The 26221-nt window shown below is 39.5% G+C and overlaps 1 protein-coding gene across 3 annotated transcripts in view; it reads left to right on the forward strand.

The window, feature by feature from the left end:
- Window positions 1-26221, forward strand: part of LRP1B (LDL receptor related protein 1B) — a 728211-nt gene that overhangs the window by 489105 nt on the left and 212885 nt on the right. For all 3 annotated transcript variants that reach the window (XM_083404224.1, XM_083404226.1, XM_083404225.1), the window contains 2 exons: window positions 22433-22655; window positions 23710-23881. In XM_083404224.1, coding sequence (XP_083260350.1) covers window positions 22433-22655; window positions 23710-23881 — 395 coding nt within the window. The remainder of the gene's footprint in view (window positions 1-22432; window positions 22656-23709; window positions 23882-26221) is intronic.

Genomic DNA, 26221 nt, shown 5'->3' on the forward strand with positions numbered 1-26221 from the left:
ATAGCATGCAGATCTCCTTTAAGCATTTCTTTTAAAGCATAATACAAAGCCAGTCTAACTTTTTTATTACACCTTTCTACATTTCAAAGACTTGCCATTGAGTAGGTACATTGTGGAATCAAAACCCAAGCAATTCCACCTTGCATACGCTTTCTAAAAATGAAAACTAGGTAAGGTTGACATTTCATTACATATAAGCTGTAGAAATGTATAATTAGTTGGATTATTTCTAATTTCTACTAAGAACTAAGAGCTGATATGCAAGATCTTCTTGGTAAATAATATTTTTGATGAAAAATTATATAAATTACAATATTCTAATGAAAGGTTTGTTCCATGTTAATGTTTTATTTAAGCAATAGTGCTTTCTCTCCTGTCTGTCTAAAATAGGTCCTTCTGAACTTGTATATTTGTAAAAGTCTTGTGCATTTTAGTTAAGCATTTCCCAGCTAGCTGTACTGTAGATACTCAAGATTTTCATAGAAAGCAACTGATCAGCATATTTGACATGCATTATGCTTCACTGGTTTCATTTCATATACTGTGTTCTTTCTTATCGCCCCAGAGGCATCTGTTATTTGTTCTTGTTGAACTACAAAACTTTATGAATTAGAATAAGCATCCAAAAGTGTGGGTGGTGAATCTTAACAAATTACCACAGCTTTAGTTGACTGGAAATGGAGACTAGGACTGAGCTTCCTTGTAAATAAATAAAATCTCTCCTATTTGGAAAAGAGATGCCCGTGAAACTTGCTGAGGTTCTGCCTGGAATAACTTGTAAAGTTGACCTCAAAGAAGAGGTGAGCTATTTGAGCTCTAAATTCTATCACAGCTCAGGTTAAAATATTGAGCTAGAGACAGAGAAGAATTTCTGGACTGCCCTCGCCCAGTCCCCAAATCCTTTCCCTCCTAATCACCAGCCTCCTGAATCATCAGATCAATGTCCGCTTTAAGACCCCCAGTTCCCCCCTGTCCTCTATTAGTAAAATAAGAGGAACAAAAGGGGTCAAGCTTCCTGTTCTTTCCTCCCCTGTCTGCTGGCACTCCAGGACAGAAAGTACTTGTGATCCTTTATAACTGTTACTGTGTCAGAGATGGAATGGACATTGAACAAGATCTCCATCCTTTCCTCTTCTCACTTTGTGCATCATCATCATCACTGTTACATCTGTTGCAAGCCCAGTAAGTGGTCTTTGAGCAGGGGGAGAGTGTTGAAAAACCAGGAGGCTCTGGAGGAGTTGAATCAATGTTTCTGGTTGATCACCTTGGGAAAGCAAGCTTAGGAGCAGAGGAGTTCGTCACATCTGGATTCCAAACTGGATCATCCTGATCTGCATCCCCTGGACTAATGAGATCAGAATTGAGTCCTGATTTGGAATTCATAGCCTGGATAAATTATGTACAAGTTGCTCAACCATGAGGGGTGGTTTTAATTCCTCCCTCCCCTTTCTTTTGACATGTAATTGTTTCTTGGTATCTTTTGAAAGATGGACAGATGCTGCCACACACTGTAAAAACAAGGCTGCAAATGATCCCTGAAACAAAAGGACACAACCATGTCCTGTTGTTTGCACAGATCACTTTATGTTGAAAAGATGACTGTCCCTGTCGACTTGTGTGGCCGCCACATATTTTCCTAACACAGTCCCTGCAAGGTTTGTGGTCCAGCATCACCCCCATACCTTGGACTTTTGAACCTGGCCATCTACATCTGCCTCCCTTTGACTATTGCCACTGTATCTGTCACCTCTGATCCCTGTTCGACTGCCATTTGATGTCTGCCTGACCTTGACTGTGTACTTGTCTCTGACTACCTGCTTTCCCAGATTAGAAGGCTGGAGCTTGGAAGGTTGCTGTTGGTTTTAAAGCTTCTGCCTGGTTTACCGTCCCATCATCTCCTGCAGCATGTCTGAATCTGTTGGATTGGGCTGCTGCTTTTAAAGCTCCTGTGGGCTTAGGGGAGATCAGATGGCATGGTCTGAGATCTGAACAGGATTATAGGCAGTTGTTGTGGGCACCAGATATGAGAAAGGCATATTTGGATCCATTGACAAGAGTTATCACAGTGTGAAGATCTACTGGAGGGCCTGCTTCTCTAGTTCCTCCTCTGAGGAGACTACAGGCTTGGAGAGGGCTGAACTCTCCCATAAACATTACCACCTCAGACTCTGGACCTAGCCACCAGAAGACTTTGACACAAAGTCCTTAAATTTTAAATTATAGAAATTTACCTTTTAAATTCCTGAGATTTAAGTACTTTCTCCACTACCCAATGCATTGACCATTTCTTTATCTCCTGTTATCTTTCCCTTTTGAGAGTTGAAGCCCATAATAAGCTGTAATTTGCATGAAAATTCACTTTTCAATACATACTTAGATGTTTATTTTTTCCTCACAAATTATACATTTTTTGACACATCTCCCCAACTATGCATTTTCAATGTATTCTTATGTATTTGTGTGTTTATTTGTGGGGGGCAGAGCAAGGATTGCATCTCAAAGTTTAGATAATTGTGAAATCCAAAGGCTAATTTACTTTCTAATCTACACATTAGGTGCAGAGAGGTCCAGATCATCTTATTTATTACGACTGAATTCCTCAAGTTTCCTAATGAAGAGACCAAGTTTCTAAGTGAATGTTATGTTATAAACTGACCGCTCTTTCCTAGGTAGCAAATGTATAGGGTCATGGAGGAAGGGTCTCATAAATAAGGATCAGAACCTTTTGCAAATACGGTACATCATTATTTCAAGTGCAACAAAGTTTTATAGTGGGAGTGAGTCATTTGCATCAGACAGCAAGTTAGTGGCCAGCATTGATGTAACACTACCAATCTCATTTTAGCTTCTGTAGCATCTACATCACAAGCAAATCACATCTCAGCTATCATTAATTGGTAACATCATTTGAAGTCGAAAGAAAAGCAAAAGATCAAATGGACATGAAGAGTCCTTTGCTGAGAAAGATGACAGGCTTTGGTCTGTAATCAAGGGAAAGCCACAAAAGTTGTGAGCAGGATTTGATCTAACTGTGTTTTCTAATGCAAAATTTATTTATTTTATTTTGACCATCTATTGATCATGAACCTTCAGAAATGATGGCATGTTTTCTCTCTATCGTTTCCCTACTGTTGGTTTCTCACATCCTGGCTGCTTATTGTTTTATACAAATGATAAACAGCAGACATAAGCCCTAGTATTATTTTCAAAATTAAATGGTCAACCTTGATTTCCCAGTTGTGCAGCTGAAATGAAAAAGGATGTTAAAGAAACTAGCAACAAGATTTCTGTGGGTGGAGTTGAAACATATGCTTCATTCTGAATTTAGCAGTGTAAAAATATTTTGGTATCAGTTCAGAAGCCTTTGAGGTGTAAAGAATCCAAAGGCCAGAACCTAGTTTTTGATAAATACTTTCTACTAACAGTGAGCCTTTAGCAAATTATCATGCTATCACACACTCTATGTGCCACATGCCATAGACGATGCAAAAACTTTGACCTTTGCAACTGTCCTTTATAATTTCATGCAGTGATTTCTAAAGCTGTGTTTCTAGGGACCCTGGGGCTTCTTGATAAGAAGCTTGGTGATGGCAGACAAGCTACCTGAAAGACAGTTTATCCAGCATCAGCAGTTATTCCTCACAGTGTCTAGCCTCAGGGCAGTGTTGTGCATGAGGTGCACACATTCTCAGATGATGTGGACCAGCTGCCTGATTGTGGACCGATACTTACCTGAACTGAGAATACACCCTACAAAATAGCCCAGAATTATCTGCAGTGTGTAGAACAGAGTTTTTCAAACTTTTTATGTTGGTGACACACTTTTTAGGCATGCATCATTTTGTGACACAGTAATTCAGTTTTACTAGCCAACTGGAGCGCAACACACCTACACACTGCAGCTGACACACTAACATGTCACAACACACAATTTGGAAAGCTCTGGTGTAGAGATTCCATGACAGGCATGCAGGCAAATTTATGTTGAAGGGGTTCCATGAAAGCAGAACATGTATTTATTTATCATATGTTTATTTTTATTTAACTATTATGCTTCTATCCCCTTTCCTCCAAGGAGCTCAAGACAGCATGCAAAGTACCTTTGCCTGCCATTCTTGTTGTTGTTGTTGTTTGCAATAGTTACTCTTTATTTTAAAAAGCTTTCCAGGCATTAAGTACAATTCCATATTACACGAGCAACTTCACAAAACCAGAGCAGAACTTTAACCTAACAGGCACATTTGCTTTATGTTGCAAGATAACCGGTATCTTGGTAGTAAGCCCGACCAAAATGTTTTATAAGGATCTGGGCATTTCACAACACCACCTTGACTTGCCATATACCTGGTACCTAGAAAGTTGTGTTTCTTTGTTTCACCTCATTAACCCAACAACACTGAGTTTGTTTTTCTACTAATGCAATATGCCACACCTTGGGCTACCAAACTTGTATGATAAATGTTGCAAAATACTTCCAGTGGTGGGTTATTTCCAGTTGTGCTTCAGCTGACAAAAAATGGAATTCCATTTAATGTTTATGCTGGGGCTCCCTTCACACACCCATCCAACTTTGTAAGATCCAGTCCCACATGGAAAGATTTCATTCAATTTAGCAATACTGCAAGCATGTAGAGCAAGACAATTGCATTGGATGTTTTCTCTCAGCCATTTTATCTTCACTGTTACTCTGGTGTTGAAAGGATACTTTTCTCATTAAATATGTTGATTCCATAATGATCTTGGCATTTTGAATAATGTTTGTTCCTTCTGTAGATTAAAAATACTGATAGGGCATGTTTTACTCAAATGGGGTGGAGAATTGGAAAGAGTTAGACAAAGTTGGGAGAGACTAACTGGCTACTCAGCTCAGCACTAGAGTGTGCCTGAGGGTTGGGCAGAGGCAGTTGCTGTGTTTTATAGCAATTCTATCTCCCTCTCCAGGCTTCCTAGCCAACTGAGTTCAAATCATGCATTGGGTGGGTGGGACAGACTGTGGAGAGTCAGTGTGGTGTAGTGGTTAAGAGCAGTGGACTCGTAATCTGGTGAACTGGGTTCGATTCCCTGCTCCTCCACATGCAGCTGCCGGGTGACCTTGGGCAAGTCACACTTCTCTGAAGTCTCTCAGCGCCATTCACCTCACAGAGTGTTTGTTGTGGGGGAGGAAGGGAAAGGAGAATGTTAGCTGCTTTGAGACTCCTTAGGGTAGTGATAAAGCGGGATATCAAATCCAGACTCCTCCTCCTCCTCTTCCTCTTCTTCTTCTTCTTTTTCTGGGGTATCATCCACACTGCTATCTGTAAGTTTCCTTCCAGAATTGACATGGGCAGTCTGAGAGTTGCTTTTGAAGTTTTCAGGATGATGGTTTGGGGGGGATGTATATCCACACTGAGGCCATTGGGCCCAGGGCAGCTCAAGATTGCATGACTGCTATGACATCTGTATGGTGTGCAGATGCTATTTGTATGTGTGCATTCAAACCAATTCTGAGGATGTTTTAAAGAATTTGAAGGGGAAGCTTTAATTAGGTTACTATTCTAACATGAGCTGTCAGTCAGGATTCAAACTAGATGGGAAAATATTTAGCCCACAACCAGTGTCAGTGAATCACATGTGAGCATATTTGCCTTACTTCTGTAATAGACATATTGAAAAAAATCATGCAAGCAGTAATTTCTTTAGGTGATTATAAAAATCTCTCAGTAACTGACAGGTAGAAACGGGAATTTTTATTTTTCAGATGAAGAGACACAGACATGTACAAATGAATTATGGCATGAATGTCAGTCACTGCTGGTGACCAACTCTCAGGCTATGCTTATAGTAAATCTTGATTGCACAAATAACCCTTTGGACAATTATATAAAACTATTTCACAAATGTCATGACCAATTCATATAAATGTTCACCTGTGGACGTAAAAAGGGACTAGATTTGACAGCAAAATTGTTGGTAAACATATGTTTCATCATCTGCATGGCCAGCAACTGCCGCTGATTGCATTTATTATAGCTTAATAAATGTGTCTCAAGAAATGCATATTTCATATTCCCTGGATATAGATGGTCTTCTTAAGTTTGCTAAACTCTTAATTTATCAAAGAATTCACAAACAAACCTAAACCATAATTGCATTAATATCAATGCATATTTGCCCAGCCAGGTATGGTTTCAGCTGAGGCACAATAATATGTATATTTCATGATTTTTATCATACTCCAATGTATAAATAGAAGATAATGATGAATAGGAACATCTATACATTACACCCCCCCCCCCCCGGCAAGGTAAAATGGGAGAGAATATCAAGAAGGAGTTAATTATAAAATCCTATTTTATATGCAAAAAAATCATTGTTCACAGCTAGCAAAAGGAAAAGGCAGTAGCTTTGCGAGTACATCTGACATAACTCTTGGTTGATAGTCAAATTAAAAATGAGCTGAAATTTCTAATCCCTCCCCCATACACTATCCAATATTTTTATTTTTCTCACAACTCTAGGAAAAAAGAAGCCACCTTGGGGAATTTTCTCCAAATATTCCCTACCATGTTGTTGCTGTTTTGCCATCATTTATGACCCCAGATAGCACTAGGTATGAGGAATTGTGGTGGATAAAAATGGTGGCCAGGCTGCCCTTTTCTGCAGTTTCTTCTATTACACTCCTATCATACCGATATAAAACCACAGGCATGGAGGGCACCTGATGACCTCATGCAAACCACCCCTTAACCCTATAACAATATTTTTAAAGCAGCAGATTCATAGTAGAATGTATGTATGTATGTATGTACCCATGAATGTATGTATATGTATGTATACAGGGTTGCAATGCAAATGTGATTAGTGGGTTTCATCGTGTGCTCAAGAGTCCCACATCCCATGCAAGATTACCCTTAACTTTGCTACAACCCAGTCCCACTCTTGCATGTGTTAGAACAAAAATTATCAGTGGCTGCACTCTGTAGTTCTGTACAGAGTAGCTTTGATCACATGAAGCTGTTTCAGGATGAAATGATGGGGGATATTGCAACTAAGGATGTCTTCATGGGGGCATTTTAACCCAAGTACCAGCATAATATTGCATGAATGAAATGTTGAATTAGGTTTTTAGAGGAAGGTCCACCAGTAGAAGGGGGGGGGGGGAATCCTTACACATCTTCATGGTTGTGAAATGTTGTAAAGAATAATACCGAATGAAGGCATATTGATGAAGGTGATATGGTTCTGCAAGACCAACAAGAATTTTACCTGTGTTCCAAATGCCAAATTGGAAGTGCTTTCATCACTTATCACTTAAAAATAAAAAAATAACCAGGGTCACAAACTTTTGATAAAAATCTGTGCTTCTCTGTGTGGCCTTATGTGTGTTCCCATTCTGCATATGACATTCGAAGCACTGGCAAATTTCAGATTTGTGATTAGTTTAACATAATCCTTTATAATGATGTTTATTGTAGCATTTTCTGAAAAAGATGGATGAGACAGGCTTTCAAATGCCAACTTTTGCTGACATTTAGTCTAGCATAGGTCATAAAATATCAAGGCAAAATAATGTTTTTATAATTTATTTTTATATTAATAAAATGTATTATGGGTGTGGAGAAAGCTCCTGTTCATTGTGCATACCTTCAAGGTAGTAGAATAAAGACAACTCACAAATAGCAATGATAATTCAGAATTGTTGATTTTATGAAATAAATGGTGTTTGAAATAATTTAAGTTAAAATACCAAGGATTCAATGACTCAAGCTTCTCAAAATGTCATTATTTTTTTAAAGCACATTTGTCCAAATATACTGGTGAATGAGTGGGCCATCTATCAGTCTGGGGACCATATTTCACCTCTGATCTGCTAAGCCTTATTTATGTTTATAAACTAAGCTTAAGTCTGTTTTCTTCTCATCTTTAAAAAATGAAGATACAAGACAAAATTACTTGCCTAATCTTGTGCAGGACAACTATGCCCGTAGAGTATAGTCTTAATACCACTTACTCCAGCCCTGTATCTTGCGAGCGGCAGGGGCTGGTGGCGGCGGGACAATGAGTGGTGCGTGAAAGGGCTCCATAGAGGAGCTACTTAAAATGGCGGCCGCTTGAGCGCTGCTACTGATGGCACCAACAAAGCCCAGCCCCCTTCCTCCTCTAGGTAGGGTGGGGAGAAGCCAGGAGGAGGGAGGGAGGAGACGGCACCACTGTTGCCATGTGAGGGAAAGGGAGGGAGAGGAAAAGAATGTGTGTGCTGGCAATCCACACAGCGATTCCCGGACCGTCCGTGGGCCGTATCCTGAAGGCCATTGGGCCTCATCTGGCCTGCAGGCCTTAGTTTGCCAACCCATGCTCCAGCCAATTTTCATTGACTACTTCTGTCTGCTATATGAATGAGTGGGAGTGGTAGCATGAGATACTTTTGAGAATGAACTCAGGTTCCTTAACAACCTGTTCGTGATGAATGTTAATATTTTCATGTGAGAGCTTTCGCAGATAACTAGCCGCTTTCCCACTGAAAGCTGCAACATTAAGATGGAAAGGCAATGGCAAGGTCTGTCACAATATGAAGAAAGCTTTAAACAACCCAGTAAAATATGTGACAGTTTAAACCATCACATGAATATGGCTTCCCAAATCCTGATTCACTTGATTAAATGAAAAGAGAGGAAAGGCTCAGTTAGCACAACTGATTTTCAAGCATTCAGCATACTAGATTAAGAGGTGAGGAATCAGGCTACTCTCCCTTCTTTTTGAGGTGAAGATGCCCTGACTGACTGTATCTAGACTACAAACCTTGTATTGTTTAAATATGTTGGTCCCATCTCTTTGAATGGGCTTGGCAACCTGTCTCAGTTACCTGTGTTACTGACAGTGTGATATATTGCCGGTGCCAATATAGCAACACTAGCAGCAATAATACTGTGATCTCAAACCTAATAGGCCACAGTTGGTGGTGCCACAGTCTCCATTGCTGTGTGTGTGTGTTCTCATGTAATATTCAACAACTGCACACAAATAGTTGAGCTGTAAACTCATAGTTACATGTAGCATTCAATGAATGTATTGTCTGAGTTGAGCTGTCTTTCACATAAACCTTGTGCACATGTAGAGACAGCTTGTATCTGTGTTCAGGGTGCTCAGCCCTTGTGTATCTTTTCCCATGTTATTCCTGTTGCGAAATGTTCAGCACCAGCTACAGCACTCTTCATCCTTCCGCACTACTGTTACTGTGATTGTATCATTTGTGCCCTGTTATTCTAGTGCTGATGCACCACCCAAGGTGTCAGCTCAAAAACAGCAGATTTAGAGAACATTTGCTCTTCCACCACACATTGCGGTCCAAATTGTTTGCTTTATTTTGGACTCAGTTTGCATCTTCTTTCTTTTCCATGCCCACCTATGCACACAAAGGGTTGCATGTGAACCTTGTCTTGCATTAAGGAGTAAGGTTCTGTCTGCACTAACTGGCGTGCTAAGTTTAAAATTATCAAGTTGTGATTTGAGGACCCAATCCCCACTTGGGGAATGAAGACACGTGGACACAGTATATTAGGTTAATGGGCAAGAAAAGGCCACAACTTTATTGATTACAGCATGTGAGAAGGTATTGGCTTAGGCATTGGACCATGGACAATTTGACTCCACCCACTCGGAGAGGGGTGAGTCTGCTGAGGGGTTAACCACCAGAAGGTGGAGCCTGTTGATGCTAATTCAACTATAAGCTCTCCGCTGATGTCACCGAGGGTCGTGCCATGGCCCCCCGCCACACAGGGCATCGGACAGGATCCACGACCGCCGGATTCCTTTAACGGAATACCCAAAAGGGGGTGTGGTGCGCCAGCGATGGTGAGAGGGCAGGGGGCCGAACGTGCCCTGCGTGGCGCAGGAATCATCTCCCGGTCACAACCCCTCCCCTCCGGAAGGAGGAGAGGCTTTGTTATGTGATAGCTTCAAATATGTACAAAAAAGCATTTCGGTTTTGAGGTGCACTGAACAAAGCCTGCTTTTTAATGCAGTTTCATCAAGGGAAGAAAGCAATAAATAAATGATAAACTTAATAAAGCAAGACCACAAACTTTAGCCTTTTGGTAGCCATGGAAAATCATTATCAGCAACTACTTTTTGTGGCTCAGTTACAGAAGTAAGAGAATAAATTTTGTGATACAATCAACAGTTGAAACAACTTTCATCATTACTTCATTGAAGAGTAATAAATGGGACAATATGTATAGCATGTTAACAAAAATATATAGAAATGAAAGATAGTTGGCTTTCAGAACGATGCATCTCACCAACATTTTTCAGCAGTTGGCCAAGGGATTGAGTTTGAAAGAAGGGATGCCTTAAGATTAGGGGTAGACAGATTTCACTTCTTTTATATGATTTCCTCTTCCACAGTGGAAGCTGATGCACTGCCTAGTCAACCATAGTCTCACTCAGCCCCTCATCTCCCTGCCTGCCGTCTTAAAGCCAGTTGAACTTCTTCCTGTTTCAGTTTGGTATTGCCCTTGTGGCATCAAGGAGGATGGAGAAAAAAACCCAAATAACTAGAATTAGCTGTTTTTCTCTTGCATTGACTCTGTTGGTCTCTTAGCCTTCTTCCCTACCTGCCCCAATGCACAGCAGCCACCACTGCTCTTGCATCCTTAGTCATGACCCTGACACGAGCAGTAGCTTGGACAATACAGTGTTTTTCACATTGTGCATTTTTATATATCATCATATTTTATCTTTTGTAGCATTGTAGCAGCAGCGGGGCTGGACCAACCCCTATGGTGGTGGGTAAGACACTGACCACTATTTCACATCCTTCTCAACCCACTTAAACAATGTAGTTGCAAGGCTTTAAATCATAGCCTAAGTGTGAATTCAAACAATTGCTGCTGCTTCTTCTTCTTCTTCTTCTTCTTCTTCTTCTTCTTCTTTTGCTATAGGTGTTGATTTTTGGAGAGGGGTTGCATTTGTTTTTTGTGTGTGATGAACTTCCATGCAAAACACATTTCTCAAAATGCATTAAGCAGCTCCTGCACCCAGGATTTGAATAAGTAGGAAAAGACATGGTGGAAATAACACTTGTGTGACTGTACTCTGATCACCCTTGCGCCATCAGCAGCCACATATCCAAGCTTTTGATTACCTAAATATCTTTATAGCTTCAAGGCCATTTTGATACTTCAGCTTGCACTATGCAGGAATAAGGTAATTTGCCCTCTCTTGCTGCATAATTAAATGGGTGACTCATTCTTGGGGAAAATGTATTTTTCTCTCTCCAAAACAAAGAATCCTATTTTCATTCACTCATAGCAGAAGTTTAATAGTGCTTCATTGTGTAAAAGCAATAAAAAAACTAATAAAGTAAAAAATCATAGCAACCAACTGATTTTTCCACATTCATATCAGAGGCATTTGAAAAAGCTCTTTAATGATCCTATTCTGTTGCTGAGAGGCATGGTGTTAGGCTTTGTGAGACACACACACACACATATAAAACCTAAGGCTATCAAAAAGAAAGTCTTCAACCAGTGACTGGATTCTGACTCAGAGGATTAGTAATGGGATATGAAACCTTTTGGCCTATAGGTTACCACTGTGAATCCAGAAAGACATAGGTGAATCTATTTACCTCCAACAAAATTGACAATTTTTGAAGAGTTTATATGAGAAAGTTCTAAAAGTAACAACCTGAATTATAGGGTCGCAGTTGTGGCCCAATGTTAAGAATGAGTCAGCTGAATCACATCCTGCCATTATAATGAGAAACCAGGGGGCAGATTTTCTATGGCTTAGTTAAAAATGGTTCAGTGGACTGATTCAAAACTTGACAGTGTCAGAGTAGAAAGTTTGAGGATAGTTTGTGCCACACTTGGGATGGAAAGGATAAGAAGCAGTTTATTTTCAATGTGTGATGAGTGGCTTTGTGAAGTTGACAAGAGGTGTGTATTTTTCTTCTGTCTAATGATGTGATGGCTTCAGGGAAAATATTTCTCCATTTGTACTGTGACAAACCAAATTATTTGTTGTGTTAGGTCAAGGAAAATGTTTAAAACGTATAAAATAGGTAGAATTCAATGCCGCATTGTTACCAATGTTCTGTCTACGCAAGCATTGCTGTTTGCCAGACGGAATGATCTCCCCCCCAACATTGTTCTGTGTGTTCTTTCACACACACACACACACACACACACACACACCCCAAGCCAATTGTGGGGCAGCGGGATGAGAGGGGGAAAGCCCTATGGTGTAAACAGAAGTCCTTGTGCAGGGCTTCAGCTGACAGGGTTTGTGAGGTGAATTCCACCCCATTTTTTGGCGGGGGGGGGGGGAGAGATTTGGTCAAATGTTGAGTAAGTGCAGGTTACAGTATCAGGAGGAAAACCACAAAATGTGCATGGGACTGGTAAGGAGATGAGACATATAGGAAAATATATTTATTAATATTATTACATTTATACTTATATCTTTCTTCCAAGGATCTCAAGGATTACAAGTCCATGGTTTCTCTCCTCTGCGTGTTATCCTTAAAAAACCCAAACCCTGTTCTATTTAGGCCACCAGCTGCCCCAGATTCCCAGTTACAGAATCTGAAATATAAGGCAAAATGTGGAGACGCTCTTCTGTCCAATTGTATTGTGAGAATCAAGCCTGCCAGTATTCTGCTCAGCCAATGAATGAAGTGATAGTTGCTGGAAACAGCCAGAGGGAAGAGTCCCACAGGCAAGGATGCCAACTTGAATAAAATATGGGGGGAGGGGCAGGTAATCCCCACCCTGCATAATCCATTCAAATTCAAATACCATTTGAATTGCAGTGCCTGTGTTTTTTTGGGGGGAGGGAGCTGGCCCCCTCAAATATTTTAATGGAGGGGGAGGAACCTCAGCCCTTAGGATTTGGCTCCTATGCCCACAGGTATCTGATTGGCCACTGTGAGAACAGGGTGCTGGAGCAGATAGTTTATTGGCATGATCCAGCAGGCTCTTATGATGGATTGTGTATTATTTAATCCTATGGTAAGGCATTCTAGGAGACAGAAAAGACTGAGGCTTATCCACAATTGCTTAAAAGCTTCCTGTCCATGTGTGTATTTTATATATATATATATATATATATGCAGGTTTTGGTGTCCTCGGGTGTCTTCCCGTGTAAAAGTTGGGGTGTCTAGGCGACGTTTCGACGAGGTCTCACTCGTCATCTTCAGGCTGGTGCTTTCGGCTTCTTGTTACTGGAACAGAGCAGGATCTCAGTGTTTGAGTTCCTATAAATACTGTTGAGGAGGTGTGGTGTATAGCCTCCAATGTTCTGGGCAGAGAGGAGGTTCCCAGGCTAGTGTGCCTTTTCTTCTTTTGTTCCTTAATTACTTGAGGGATATCTTGGGTGATTTCTTGAGTGATTTCCTGAATCCCACTTAGGTGGGTCATTAGGTGTGGATTAGTTGCTAAAGCCTTCGTGTCTTGAACTTGAGAGTTCAATTAAGGAACAAAAGAAGAAAAGGCACACTAGCCTGGGAACCTCCTCTCTGCCCAGAACATTGGAGGCTATACACCACACCTCCTCAACAGTATTTATAGGAACTCAAACACTGAGATCCTGCTCTGTTCCAGTAACAAGAAGCCGAAAGCACCAGCCTGAAGATGACGAGTGAGACCTCGTCGAAACGTCGCCTAGACACCCCAACTTTTACACGGGAAGACACCCGAGGACACCAAAACCTGCATTCCTGTACCCGTGAAAATCTACGAAAGCAAATATATATATATATATATATATTTCCCCCCATAAGCTTTCCCTGTGAAAACCCATTTTTTACCACTCAATCAGATGTCAGTTCAGGTTTTCCGCAAGTTGCCATTTGCCCCACTTGAGCTTTAAAGAGTGGGTTTTTGTGGGGAAAGCTCTGGAGCAAAAGAAAAGGTGTTCAGACATGAAGGTATAAAACAGAGACCATGCCTGGAAAGAGCAGAGGAAAGGTAAGTGTGGATAAGCTCTGAATGATAGCATAGTTTAAACTGGATCTTTCTCCAGGTCAGAGGTGGGGGAACACATCAGGCAGGTATCTGGGCCTCTACTGGCTAATGCTGTACAAGAAGCAAGCCTAATTATTGCCTGGTGTTGCCCTTATTCTGTGGCTAAATAAAGCCCTTCATTTAAATGGCTTATGATCAGATTGGGTGTATACTAATTCATTTCAAAGTGAACTTATTTAAGCCTTAACAATCATTTGGCTCATGCAGACAATGTTATTGCAGATTGTTCTGTAGTTTTCTAACAAGAGCTGTCAGACTGACTGGTAGAGCCTTACTGTTTCCTAGATATATAATGGATCATTTGGTTTCTGCCAGATCTTTTTTTCAAGCCTGACTGATTCTTTTCTGTTACTTAAGACAGAAGCAAAAGGAGAAGGCAGAAAGAAATGTGTTTGCAAGCCAGCAAGGCAGAATATTGAATTGTAATACTATTACTTCCAAATTAGCTTCTAGGTACACATTAATAAAATTTGCACTAATTTACATTAAAACTTTGCAACCATGAAAAGTATTAATCACATCTATTGATCTTTACCTGGTTTAAATGGAAAAAGAAATGACATTAATTAAACTTAACCCCGTTACCAGGGATACTGCTATATACTAAAAAAAAGAATTAGAGCAATTAGAGCCCAGAGGCCTGCTTCCAAGAATGCCTCCCTCCCTCCCTTTGTGTGTGTGTGTGTGTGTGAGTGAGAGAGAGAGAGAAATAATGAAATAATGAATAATGAAATAATGAAAAGTAATTAGCCTGTTAGTGCTAATTTCTCCTAACGTAGAATCATAGACTTGGAGGAGACCTCAAGGATTATCTAGTCCAACCCCTGCAACACAGGAATGATTCTATGCAATTCTGCCTCATGCACACTTTTTTTACAAAGCAGTGTCCCCTAAGATGATGCATTTTGTATGTCATTTTCACTAAATATATGCATGTTTATGCACACATTACTTTAGGATATGTCTTGCAAAATTTAGAGAAGTGCAGATTTTGAAAGATTGATGTACTTCGGTTCTTGTTTTGCCACAAGTAGTGCAAATTAGGCAGGTTTGCCTTTAAAAGCTGGAAACTAAGCTAAAGATAAAGGGACCATTAGGTCCAGTCATGGCCGACTCTGGGGTTGCGGCGCTCATCTTGCTTTACTGGCCGAAGGAGCCGGCGTACAGCTTCCGGGTCATGTGGCCGGCATGACTAAGCCCCTTCTGGCGAACCAGAGCAGCGCACGGAAACGCCGTTTACCTTCCCGCCGGAGCGGTACCTATTTATCTACTTGCACTTTGTGCTTTCAAACTGCTAGGCTGGCAGGAGCAGGGACCGAGCAACGGGAGCTCACCCCGTCGCAGGGATTCGAACTGCCGACCTTCTGATCGGCAAGTCCTCTGTGGTTTAACCCAATTAGGCAGCTTTGCCTTTAAAAGCTGGAAACTGTAGAAGCTTGCAAAGTTCCATGATCTTTAGATGCCTGAAATCATTCACACATCCAACATAACCCTCCTGCACCATGATAGCAAGGCTCTGTGATCCTCAGCTGCTTTTGCTAGTTCTGCATGCCCACAGGCAAGAGAGGCTATTGTCTGCTCTCTTCTGTCTGTGGGAAGCTCATGTGGGTTATGCCAGAATTCATCTCAATGCTTGCACCTTTCTTTAAGTGAGAAATCAGGGTTCAAACCTACTGAGGTTTGTTGACATCTCTTGTGCTCAAGTGTAGCAGCGTGTCTTCATTTTTGGGAAGATTGGGAAAAAGTTATCTGAGAGAGAAACTCTGTGAATGCTTTTGAAGCAACTTGTCAGAATACACATGAGAAGGGCACTCTGGCATCTATCTTATTTTGCAGTTTCCCCTGGATGGCAGCAGCCAATTTATGAGTGCTTTCAGAGCCTCAGAACCTTATCTTTCCTTCAGAGAGGTCTTGGTGAGTCTCCGGGTCCTAGCATAGGAGGGTCGAGACTTTCCTCATCATTCTCTCTCCCCTCAACACCTGTCTTGTAAGGAAATAATTAATTTTTTTTACAAAACTTTCGTTTCTCTAAATCCTGGATCTTTCCCCATGGATTGCAGGATAAATATTTGTAGCATATTTGAACTGTTTCTGCTGTGAATAGGCAGTGTATACTAATGGCACGGCTGTTTCTTCATCTGCTAGTAATGCTGGCATTACCGCACTTGTTAAAAATGGAGAGATACCAATATCAACACGAGGAAGGGGTTAGCTTTGTTATAAATCACTAATTAATTTTGTCAGCTTTTAAATATTTTGACTAGGTTGAACATATATACATATATAATATGTACCCTCCTCTTCTCTTTACTTTTAAACATCTCTCCCCTCCTGTCACCCATATGCCCCAAGGCAGATTTCCATATGTATTCTATGTTCCTGGTTCCAGGAGGAAAAATGCTTCCTCATAATTAAACCTTTTAGAGGAGCCTTCAGCCATTTAATGCCTTCTGAATATTTAGGACCACAGTTTACATTGGTCCCAGGCTGCATTTCCATTGGCCCATATAATGGGAACTCTGGATCAAAACATCTGGAGGACAGCAGGTTGGAGAAAACTCTGGGTTATTGCCATTAACTCCACAGTGTGCAAATTATTTCCATCCATGTGCACATGAAAAAACAACAACAACACCCACATGATACATGACATGATTGGATTCCCACAGTTACCACATAAAAAAGTTTATCTCCATCCATATTCAGAAGACTACTATATTCAGATTGGTAAAACACTGAGAAATCATTTTAGACTGTAATGGTTAGCTAAGCAACATTGTTCTATCTTTTTATTCTAATGCTAACTGCAATTCTCCCTTGAATCCCTTGAAACTCTTGAATCTTTAATGCATATATTAAATTAGAAATCTAGAGTTGTATAACATAGCTTTCCTTAGCGGATCCTATCCTCCATGCAGCTGTTCTTCCTAATGCTATTGAATTGCTCAAAGGAGAGCTGACTCAGTTATGCCTCTTTCACCTTTATGATACTATACATTTGAATTGCCCATGTGTTCAGAATAAGGTTTGTAGAAAATGGATGGTGGTGGCTCTATGTGTTTAAAATTGGAAAAGGCATCTCTCAGCGGTCCTAGTGGGGCAAACAAGAGAGCCTGTTTGTCAGGCACCATGAGAGGGAAATTGAGGGCATTTGTTGTAAAACAGGGTCAGGACTGCAATACCTCAAGGACCATGAGTGATCACCAAAGAAGAAGAAGAAGACGACATCATGGACCACCTCTCCCCATTTGACCCAGATGCTGTGATCATCATCTGAGGCCCTTCTTTTGTGTGTCTCCTCTGCAAGAAGTCCAGAGGGTGGCAACACAAGAACAGGCCTTTTCTGTGGTGGTTCCTGGCTTGTGGAATGCTCTCCCCAAGGAGGCTTTACTAGTGCTGCCATTACGTATTTTTAAGCTCCAGGGAAAAGCATTCATCTTCTCCCAGGCCTTTAGTTAATTCAATAATCTATGGCATTTCAAACTGGGGGTATTGTTTTTGTTTGTTACTTTGGAGTGTATTTATATGTTTTTATATTGTGATCTTCAGATGCAGGCAGTATAGAAATTTAATTAATATAATAATAATAATATAAGTACCAATTTCATAAAATATTTGAAACCCAATTTTTCTTCCTTTTCTCTTTTATTTAGAACTGAAATAAACTGGAAGGTGTAGCTGTAGTATATCAGGAACTGCTCAAGCTAATTGCACTAAGTTTAAAGGGCATTCATTTATATTTAGATAGATTAGCAGATGAAGCAGTAATAAATTTCATCATTGCAGAATGTGACAATATTTCAGGATTATGCTGCCTTTACTGTGCAATCCTATACGCATCTACTCAAAAGTAAGTTCTGTAGAGCTCAATTTAAGTTTCTGCCATGTAAATGTGTATAGGATTGCAGTTAATCTCCTTACTGAAGATGAATGGTTTAGCCATTATGGCATGAGAATACTAGGGTCCCATGCTGTTTGCATTATGGAACACAGAAAGCTGCCAAACCTCAAGTTTCAGCAACATAGCAAGCTTCCATGTGATTTGCTTTATTAGCTACCTGTGTCATATTAGTACACTGTTAGACACTTAACATCCAATAGTGGGGCAAAATATCTAGACCTTGTGTGAGAACAAAGCTAGACTATGCAGAAGGGAAAGCCCACACAGATAAGCCCTTTCATTTTGTGTTAGGCTAGGTATCTGTCATCATCATCTTCCTAAAATGCATGCTAGGACATCTGAAACCAGTCCTTCAAATAAGCTGCAGCCAGTCAGTTTTGCATTTTGCTTTTTAATTTTTTATCATCTGGTCATTCATTCATTCTCTTCTTCGAGAACCTAACTGATGTGTATATACCTTTGTGACCACTCAGTGCTTGAAAAGGATACTTGCTCCTTGGCAGGTGTATAAATACCTATAGAGTCAGAACTTAACCTCCTGCCATCTTAGAAATCTACTGTGAAAGCTTGCTATATTCCTTTAATTCATCTGGTCTCTAAACTGAAGGTCTTATTTTAATCAGAAACTGGAAAAAATGTACTTTCTTAAAATGGTATGTGGAGCACGAGAAAAATAATCACCACCAAACATTCTGCATATTCTGGCAAGTAGCCATAAATTCAACAAACATACAGGTTGTTTCTGTCTCTTATGAAAAGATCCAAGCTATTTTGAACAACTTAAATATAAAATTGAAAATAATTTTAAAATATCCTGAAGTTTTTATTTAAAAGATTTCCTTTCCAGGATGAACAAAGCCTTGCATGTTTACTGTTCCAAGTGAGTCCATCTGTGTTCAGTAGGGGTCACTCCCAGGTAACCATATCTAGGACTGCAGCCTCAGTTATGTTAGCAATTTCCCAAGATAGGAAAAGGGAATGTCGTTATTAATAAGATGTTAGTTACATTGATATCCATTCAGGCTTCATAAAATGTATAATGAGAACTTGTGACCCTTATTGATGATAATGAAGGTGATTGAGAGAGCAAACAAAGTTAATGAACGATGCAGTTGTTCTTCAGAAGATGTATTGATTACAGCCTTTTCCGACTATGCACAAGAAGCTAGACGGCAGGAGGCTTTGTCACTAACGTTGACAAAAGCAGTATTTCAGCAACAAAAATCACAGTGGGCTAAAAATTGCTCCATAACTTTCCTGTTCATTTGTCCTCAACAAAATTGGAGGACAATTTGAGGAGGAGTGGGAAATCTTCAAGGAAATTTGCAAGGGGTTATACTCAGCCTTTTTTGTATGGGGTGGCCTAAGAGCCTTTATTTGGACCCTAGGCTATCTACACAGGCTCCAAGCCAGTGTAGTGAACAGTCACTCCAGCAAGTGCTCAGACCCTCCATGTATAGAGCCTTACAGTGCTCTGTCTCTGTGTGCTTTAAAAATGTTTTAAGACTGGACACCTTGTTCATATCAGGTGACTAACTCTCTTTAGGACCATATTTGGTCTTCTCCTCAATGGCAAAAGAAAAGTCAACCGTAAAGGTTCAGCTCAGCACTAAACAGAACAAAAATTAGCAAATGGTAGCTTTTGTTGTATATTGTTGTTGCTGTATTTTCTTATATTTTGTAGTCTGCTCTTAATGCCATTGATAAGTAAAAAGAGGAGACACATTTTATAACATAACTTACGTTGTTATTTCCTCTTCTACCCTCTGCTTCATGTTTCATTGCATTATTCAGTTTGGAAGGGATAAGTGCAGAAAATAACAATCATAAATAACACTGTAGTAAACCAGATTTGTTTCCAGTAATTAACAAATTCATGGCCACTTGCCATATCCGGAATGAAACCACAGCCATCTGTGATACTTCAGTGGGAAAATGTCTGCTAAATCTAGTCTATAGCCTTGTCTGTCTATGAAATTTGTTTTCGAGATTTGTCCATGATATTCTAGTCATAAGTTGTGCTTGAGACCTGTTTTACATGTTCCAATCACTTAAATTGTCCAAATAGATGCAGCACTTTACTCCAGTAATTATAAGTATACTTAGTGACATCTTTCAAATAACACAGGTGCGGAGGAGAATGAGTGTCAAATTTCTACCCTCTAGGAATCATTTCACAATATCTTGTCTATAGGGGAATCCATGACCATTTGCAAAAACAAAAAAACCTCTGAATGTTGCAGAGAATTCTGGGGCATGTTCTAGATTGCATAATACATTCATGTGGAGTACTGGCAAGTCCACCATTGCCGTCATCTCTAGATCAATAGTAGCAAGCAGCTTTTAAGAAAAGCTTTTCCATCATTACTGATCGTAACTGTGGAAACTCAGATAAATTTCTAAAGAACCCCAGAGTTCCTCTGAACACAGTTTGAAGAAAACCATTGACCTTTACTGGACTTACGGTCTGATTCTGCAAAGTGCATTCTTAAGTCTCTCTAACTGAAATCGATGGGATTTACAAGTACTTAACTTTAACTGGTTCATGCCCTTGGTGGGATGACACAATATTTAGATTGGCTAAATCCTACTAACTTAAAAAATACTTAATCATCATCAACTCGGGTCTTTTCTTCAAATTCTAGTACTTAGCAGCCCTTTACTGGAAAATCATCTCATTGATTTGCACAGCAATATTATAACATTCAGTCTCTCAAAATCGGATTATTCTTTATAGTGTTAAAAGTCATGGCAAGTTGGTCTTCTATTTACAAATGTAATTTAGTCTCATGAGAAAGTAATCTTGTTAAAATATTGTCAGGCTAATTGAAATTGATTTGTGTTTACTAAACATAGTGGTTGCTAATCAAATATCAGGCTTAGAAGCTTTGGAGGTACGTTTGATAGATTCTTGTTAGTCTTATACTGAATGAATCAGTGAGTCAAATCTATTGAGAGATAAATGCAGTAGAGCTTTTTCAAGGCTTAGCAGTTTTTTTCTCTCTCTTTCAAAATGGATAAGACTAATGTGTCAATAGTGTGCCTTCTGTGAGATGTTACGCTTTGCGAAAGATGAGATAGTCATGAACTCTGGATTACTTCTGCGTGTATTATTTGTCAATAGCTCACATTTACTTTTCCAGCTGCTTAATTACTTTGCTGTTCTGCCGCTCTGTACTACTGAAAACTATATTCACAAAGCCATAATTTAAACTTTGTGTTCTGAATATGCATGAGGACAACGTTATCAGTTGAGCCTAAATAAGTCATGCATAGCTTTGGTCTGGTATGTCCCTGTCTTTTGTATTTAGCCTCAAATTTTCTATTTACCACTATCAACAACATTGATGTGTCTATTTTCTGCATTTTTGTAACATATATTGCTGTTGTATAAGAAAGGGTTGTAGAGGTGGGAGTTCAAAACTCTCTTTAACTAGGAAGTATATTGTACAACCTCAGGCGACTAATTTTCTCTTAGTCTAACCTACTTCAAAGGCTGTGAAAATCATTTACGTCATATACACTGCCGCCACGTACTTAGAGGAATGACGGTATACAAATTAAACGAATAAAATTATGGAATAAACTTTTCAGTATTCAAGATTGTAACAGTCATTCTTCTGTAAACATAAAGTAGAATCATTATAATTTTTCTTACCTAGGTTGGTATTCAGCTTTTACTCAGAGAAGATCCCTTGAAGTTAATACTCCTAACAGTCATGTTCTTTCATTTCAGTGGTTCTATTCTGAGTAAAGTTGAATACCATAACTAGGTTGGGTTTTTTTAACGTTTTGATATTCATTACTATTGCAATTTATGAGCTGCCAAGGTTTAAAAACAATAAAAAGTATTTTAGCATCTTAAAAGGCTGTTTTATTGTGGCACTAACTTACACTATTATACTGTCTTTAGTCTTTAGGTGCCACAAGACTCTTGCAGTGCAATCCACACCCTCCTTATTCTGGACTGGGGGCGGATGAGGTTGGATTAGGTGGAAGTGGCCCTCTGCTGAACATTCCCATCTGAGCTGTCCATCTGCTGGCCACCACTACCAAACTGATGCAAGCATGAGTTTTTTATGCAGCACTCTGCCTTTGGCCTTGCCAAATGTGCAAGTGGGAGTGCTGTTGAATGGGCTACCCACTGATTGTAGCCAGTGAAAGGCCTTGTTCCAAGGATGTGCTGGGGATGGAATTAAACCAACCCAGAATCGCATGGATCCAAGCCAGTCCCATTGCCATCATGCAACATCATCAGGCCCAATTTTGGCCAGTTCACGCTGCCCCTCTCACCTTCTACTACTTATTACAAGGATGCAAAGCCTCACTGGCAAGAAGGAGGAGTTTGGATTGCACCTTTATTTCGCCCCCTAAAAATAGGTTGAAACAGCTATTCTTCTAAAAATTAATATATTTAAATACTAATTTAAGAGAGAGAACTTTTCTTTCAGGGAATAAACCTTGTGGTTTTGCTTCCTGTCAAAAATGCGTAATTTTAAAAATGTGCCTTAATGTTATTTCACAGAAAACTCTTCTTTACCGACTATGGGAATGTTGCTAAAATTGAGAGATGTGACATGGATGGGATGAACAGAACAAGGATAGTAGTATCAAAAATAGAGCAGCCTACTGCCCTTACTCTAGACCTGATCAGTAAATATGTTTACTGGGTAGATGTCTATCTGGACTCAGTAGAAGTTGTTGACTACCAGGGACACAACAGACACACAATAATCAAAGGACGACTCGTAAGTACTATATTTCCATATATACTTACATGTATGTATGCATGTGTTGTGAATGTTCATAGCTTTAGCATTTCCTAATGGCAATTATTGTGTCCACTGAAATACTTTGCAGAAAGACTGTTTCATAATTTTTAGCAAACAACAACGTGAGCCTATAAGTGAGGCAAGTGTTGACTGCCTGGCTACCGCTGTATACTAAATTCTACATGGTTTTTTAAGCATTTATGATGAAAATGTGATTCAATATCAATTCAGCATGGACTGCCTGAAACTGCCAAACTCAAGACCCAGAAATGCAGGTTTTTAAACTGTAGTAAACAAAATTGTAGTAGCGTGAGAAATGAGCATGCATAATACACAGCCCAGGTATGTGATGGAAGTAAGTGGCTTTTCATCTCTTGGACCCCATACAGTTTTGCTCCTCAGAGTAATTTCAAATAATCTAATGGTGTGAACTAATTCGCAAAGTGAGCATACAGTGAAGCTCATGTGTTGAGCTCTGCCAAATTCACATCTCCAGCAGGCCTCTTGATACAAGGAATCATCAAGCATTAGGAATTGTCCTTGCTTTGGGAAGACTCTGTATTGTACAGTTCTTTGAGCCTGTGACAGTTGCAATTTTTGGTCAGCCTATTCAGACCTCCAGTTGTGTACCTGCTGATTTAAACTCAGCTTGCATATGTATATATAGGATAGCATATGAAAAGCTAATCTAAACTAAATTCAGGGTGGGCTGACAAAAACTATTTAATATTGGTCACAGTTGGAGAAAGCTTATTGTGCTTGATCTAATCCCTTTGGCATCTGATATGTTCTTACTTACCTAAACCTCTCTACAACTCTTCTGAGTTAATTTAAAACAAAATTATATTGTGTAAGTAAAAAGAAAGCAGAATCCATTTGTGGTTTGAGTCTTAATGAGTTTTTCATTAACAAATATTGACTTTATAAATATGACTCCCATTATTCATTTCTGTGTGTAGCTTTGCATTGCCATTTGATTAGGGAAAAAATTGATAAGATCAGATAATAATTATATATTTTCTTCCCTCAGGTTAGACATCTTTATGGGCTGACTGTATTTGAAGACTATTTGTATGCAACAAATTTGGATAACTACAGTGTCATACAAATAAACAGATTTAATGGCACAGATACACAGATGTTAATTAGACTTGAAAATGCTCAAGAGATCCATGTGTACCACACAAGAATCCAACCAACAGGTAAGGCTCCAGCAACTTCACTGCTATCCTTTACTACCTTTGATTTAAGGAAACAGTGTAGACCTTGGAATCAGGGAAGCAGTTTCACTCTTCATTGTAGGCATGGTTCCGCTGGTATGGGCAATTATTGTGACCCTGCATTGTGTCTGATTCCATTCAATTTCACTTATGCTGGGAAGAAAAGAGATTGGTACCCAAGTGTGCAAACGGTTCCAAAAGGTGGTGTGTGGGTAGGGATTGGAATTACATTTGTGCATTCCAATGCACAATTCATTCAAATCAATGGGCAGTATCCAACACAGGACATACTTTGTTTTGTGTATTTTGTTTTACATACAGTGCATACCCATAGTTCTTAAAACAAGGCAATTGGTGGAGTTTCTGTGTATGTATCTGAGCTCAGGGTGTTGAAAAGCAGAGACTCTGCAATAAGGGGTCAGGTTCTCCACATTCCTAGTTTAACACAGTGTTAAAATTGAAAGAAAATGAACATGTCAGTTTGACATACCATATTTAGAAGATAAAGCTATGAGGATGGCTGAATCATATGACTACTTTCCTCGAATAATGAGACACAGGGGGCAGAAAACACACCTACAATTATTATTCTAAATTAGTTTCCCATTATTTCCACTAGACAGCTACCAAGACACTAGCTGAACTTAAAATTTTAGTCCAACAGGATAAGTAGAAAAGTCATTAACAAGGACGGGTTCCATATGAATGCCCACAAGATAACTGTTTCACAGTCGCATTGTGGTAGGAAAACAGTCCTGTCAACCAGGTCCAATGTCCCCATTAATGCTTCTCTTAAAACTATAAAATTAATGCTAAAAATTAACTCTTAACACAATGGAAGGAATTCAATGTCACCCTCTTCTGATTATTCCATTAGTGCAAGCATCTAGGTCTTCCAGAAAGAATGATCCCCCTTTCCTCTCCCTATATGCTGTTCCAGGGTTCTCCTGACCCCGCCCCAGGCAATTTTGGGGAGTGTGGGGGGCACAACCTGTTGTGCAAGTGTCCTTTCATAGGACTTCTGTTAACAGGACTCATTGGTTGATTCCCATCCAATTAATTTTATTATGAATCTTATCTTACATAGGTTGCCCACCAAGGAACCGTTAGTAGTAGCGAAAGAAAGAAAAAAGAAATGGCTACGATTTATTTGTTGTCACAAACAGGATAAGTAAACATAACAATGTAAACTTGTGGCCACACTATTTGTATAAGAGTTACTTTCTTACAAAGGATTCAAAAAGCTGTGTAGAATGTGACGTTGATGTATCTTGAATGACAGAGCATCCATATACCCTATAAGTTCAGATCTCTGATGTCAGCACATGAAGAAGTATATTGCTGCAAAATGACTCTCTATCACTCAGAGGGAGTTGGGAGGTTTGAGTGTGCCTAGGACATTATTATGCTCTGCTGCTTCTTGCACCTTTTGTAATTACGTTTTATCCTTTTGTGCCATTTGCTATACTTCTGCAATTATATTATTCTGAGTTGATATGTTTTTGCTTGTTAAGGTTTGCTGGGCTGCCTACCATATCAGTTGGGTATTATTTATCTTGCTGTTTTACAGTTATCAACTTTGTGAGACATTTTTTTTTTTAATATAAGCAAATAGAATAGGAATAAAGGGGGGAAACACTTTTATTGATAACAAAAGTATTTTGTGTTGTATTTTCCATATGCAATGGGCTATACAATCCTTGTTTTAGTTTCCCTTCATATTTTTCCCAGTAAGGTATTTAATGTCATGTAGCAGAGGCTGGGATGCAACTTTAGTTCTTTCAAGATCAAACATTTCATATTTATGCTTGAGAGTTCATACAAACAGGTTACTGGTGTATTTAGAATACAAGAAACTTAGCCAGCTCCTCCTTTGGAAATGAAAATCATGAAAATATGGGTATTACTAAGAAGTATATGAAGCTGAAAGCTGAGACCTTGGACACATATATATATATGTAACAGGAGGTAGAGAAAACAGCAATCACCATTGCCCAAAGAGCTGCTCCAGTGGCCGTCATCATCTGCTAATTCTTACAAGACCTTTTGCATACATGCTAGTGGTACTTTGACTGAAATATTAACACCATCCACCAAAGGATATTTGTGAACAGAAGCAACATTCTCATGTGCGCAGCTAATAGAGATGTGCATGCACATCAGTCCAAGTTGAACTACCTGGGTGTTTTCTTTTGATGAGGCTGGGGTAAACATTCCCATAGGAGCTCATTGTGCATGACCAGACCTGGATTGGAGCCATTGCCATCTGATGATTCTAGTTGGCAATTATTGTTTTTCTGTTAAGGATTACAACAGATTCCA

Source organism: Podarcis tiliguerta, assembly GCF_965153285.1.
Source record: "Podarcis tiliguerta genome assembly, chromosome: 1".
In the NCBI taxonomy this organism is placed as follows: Eukaryota; Metazoa; Chordata; class Lepidosauria; order Squamata; family Lacertidae; genus Podarcis; species Podarcis tiliguerta.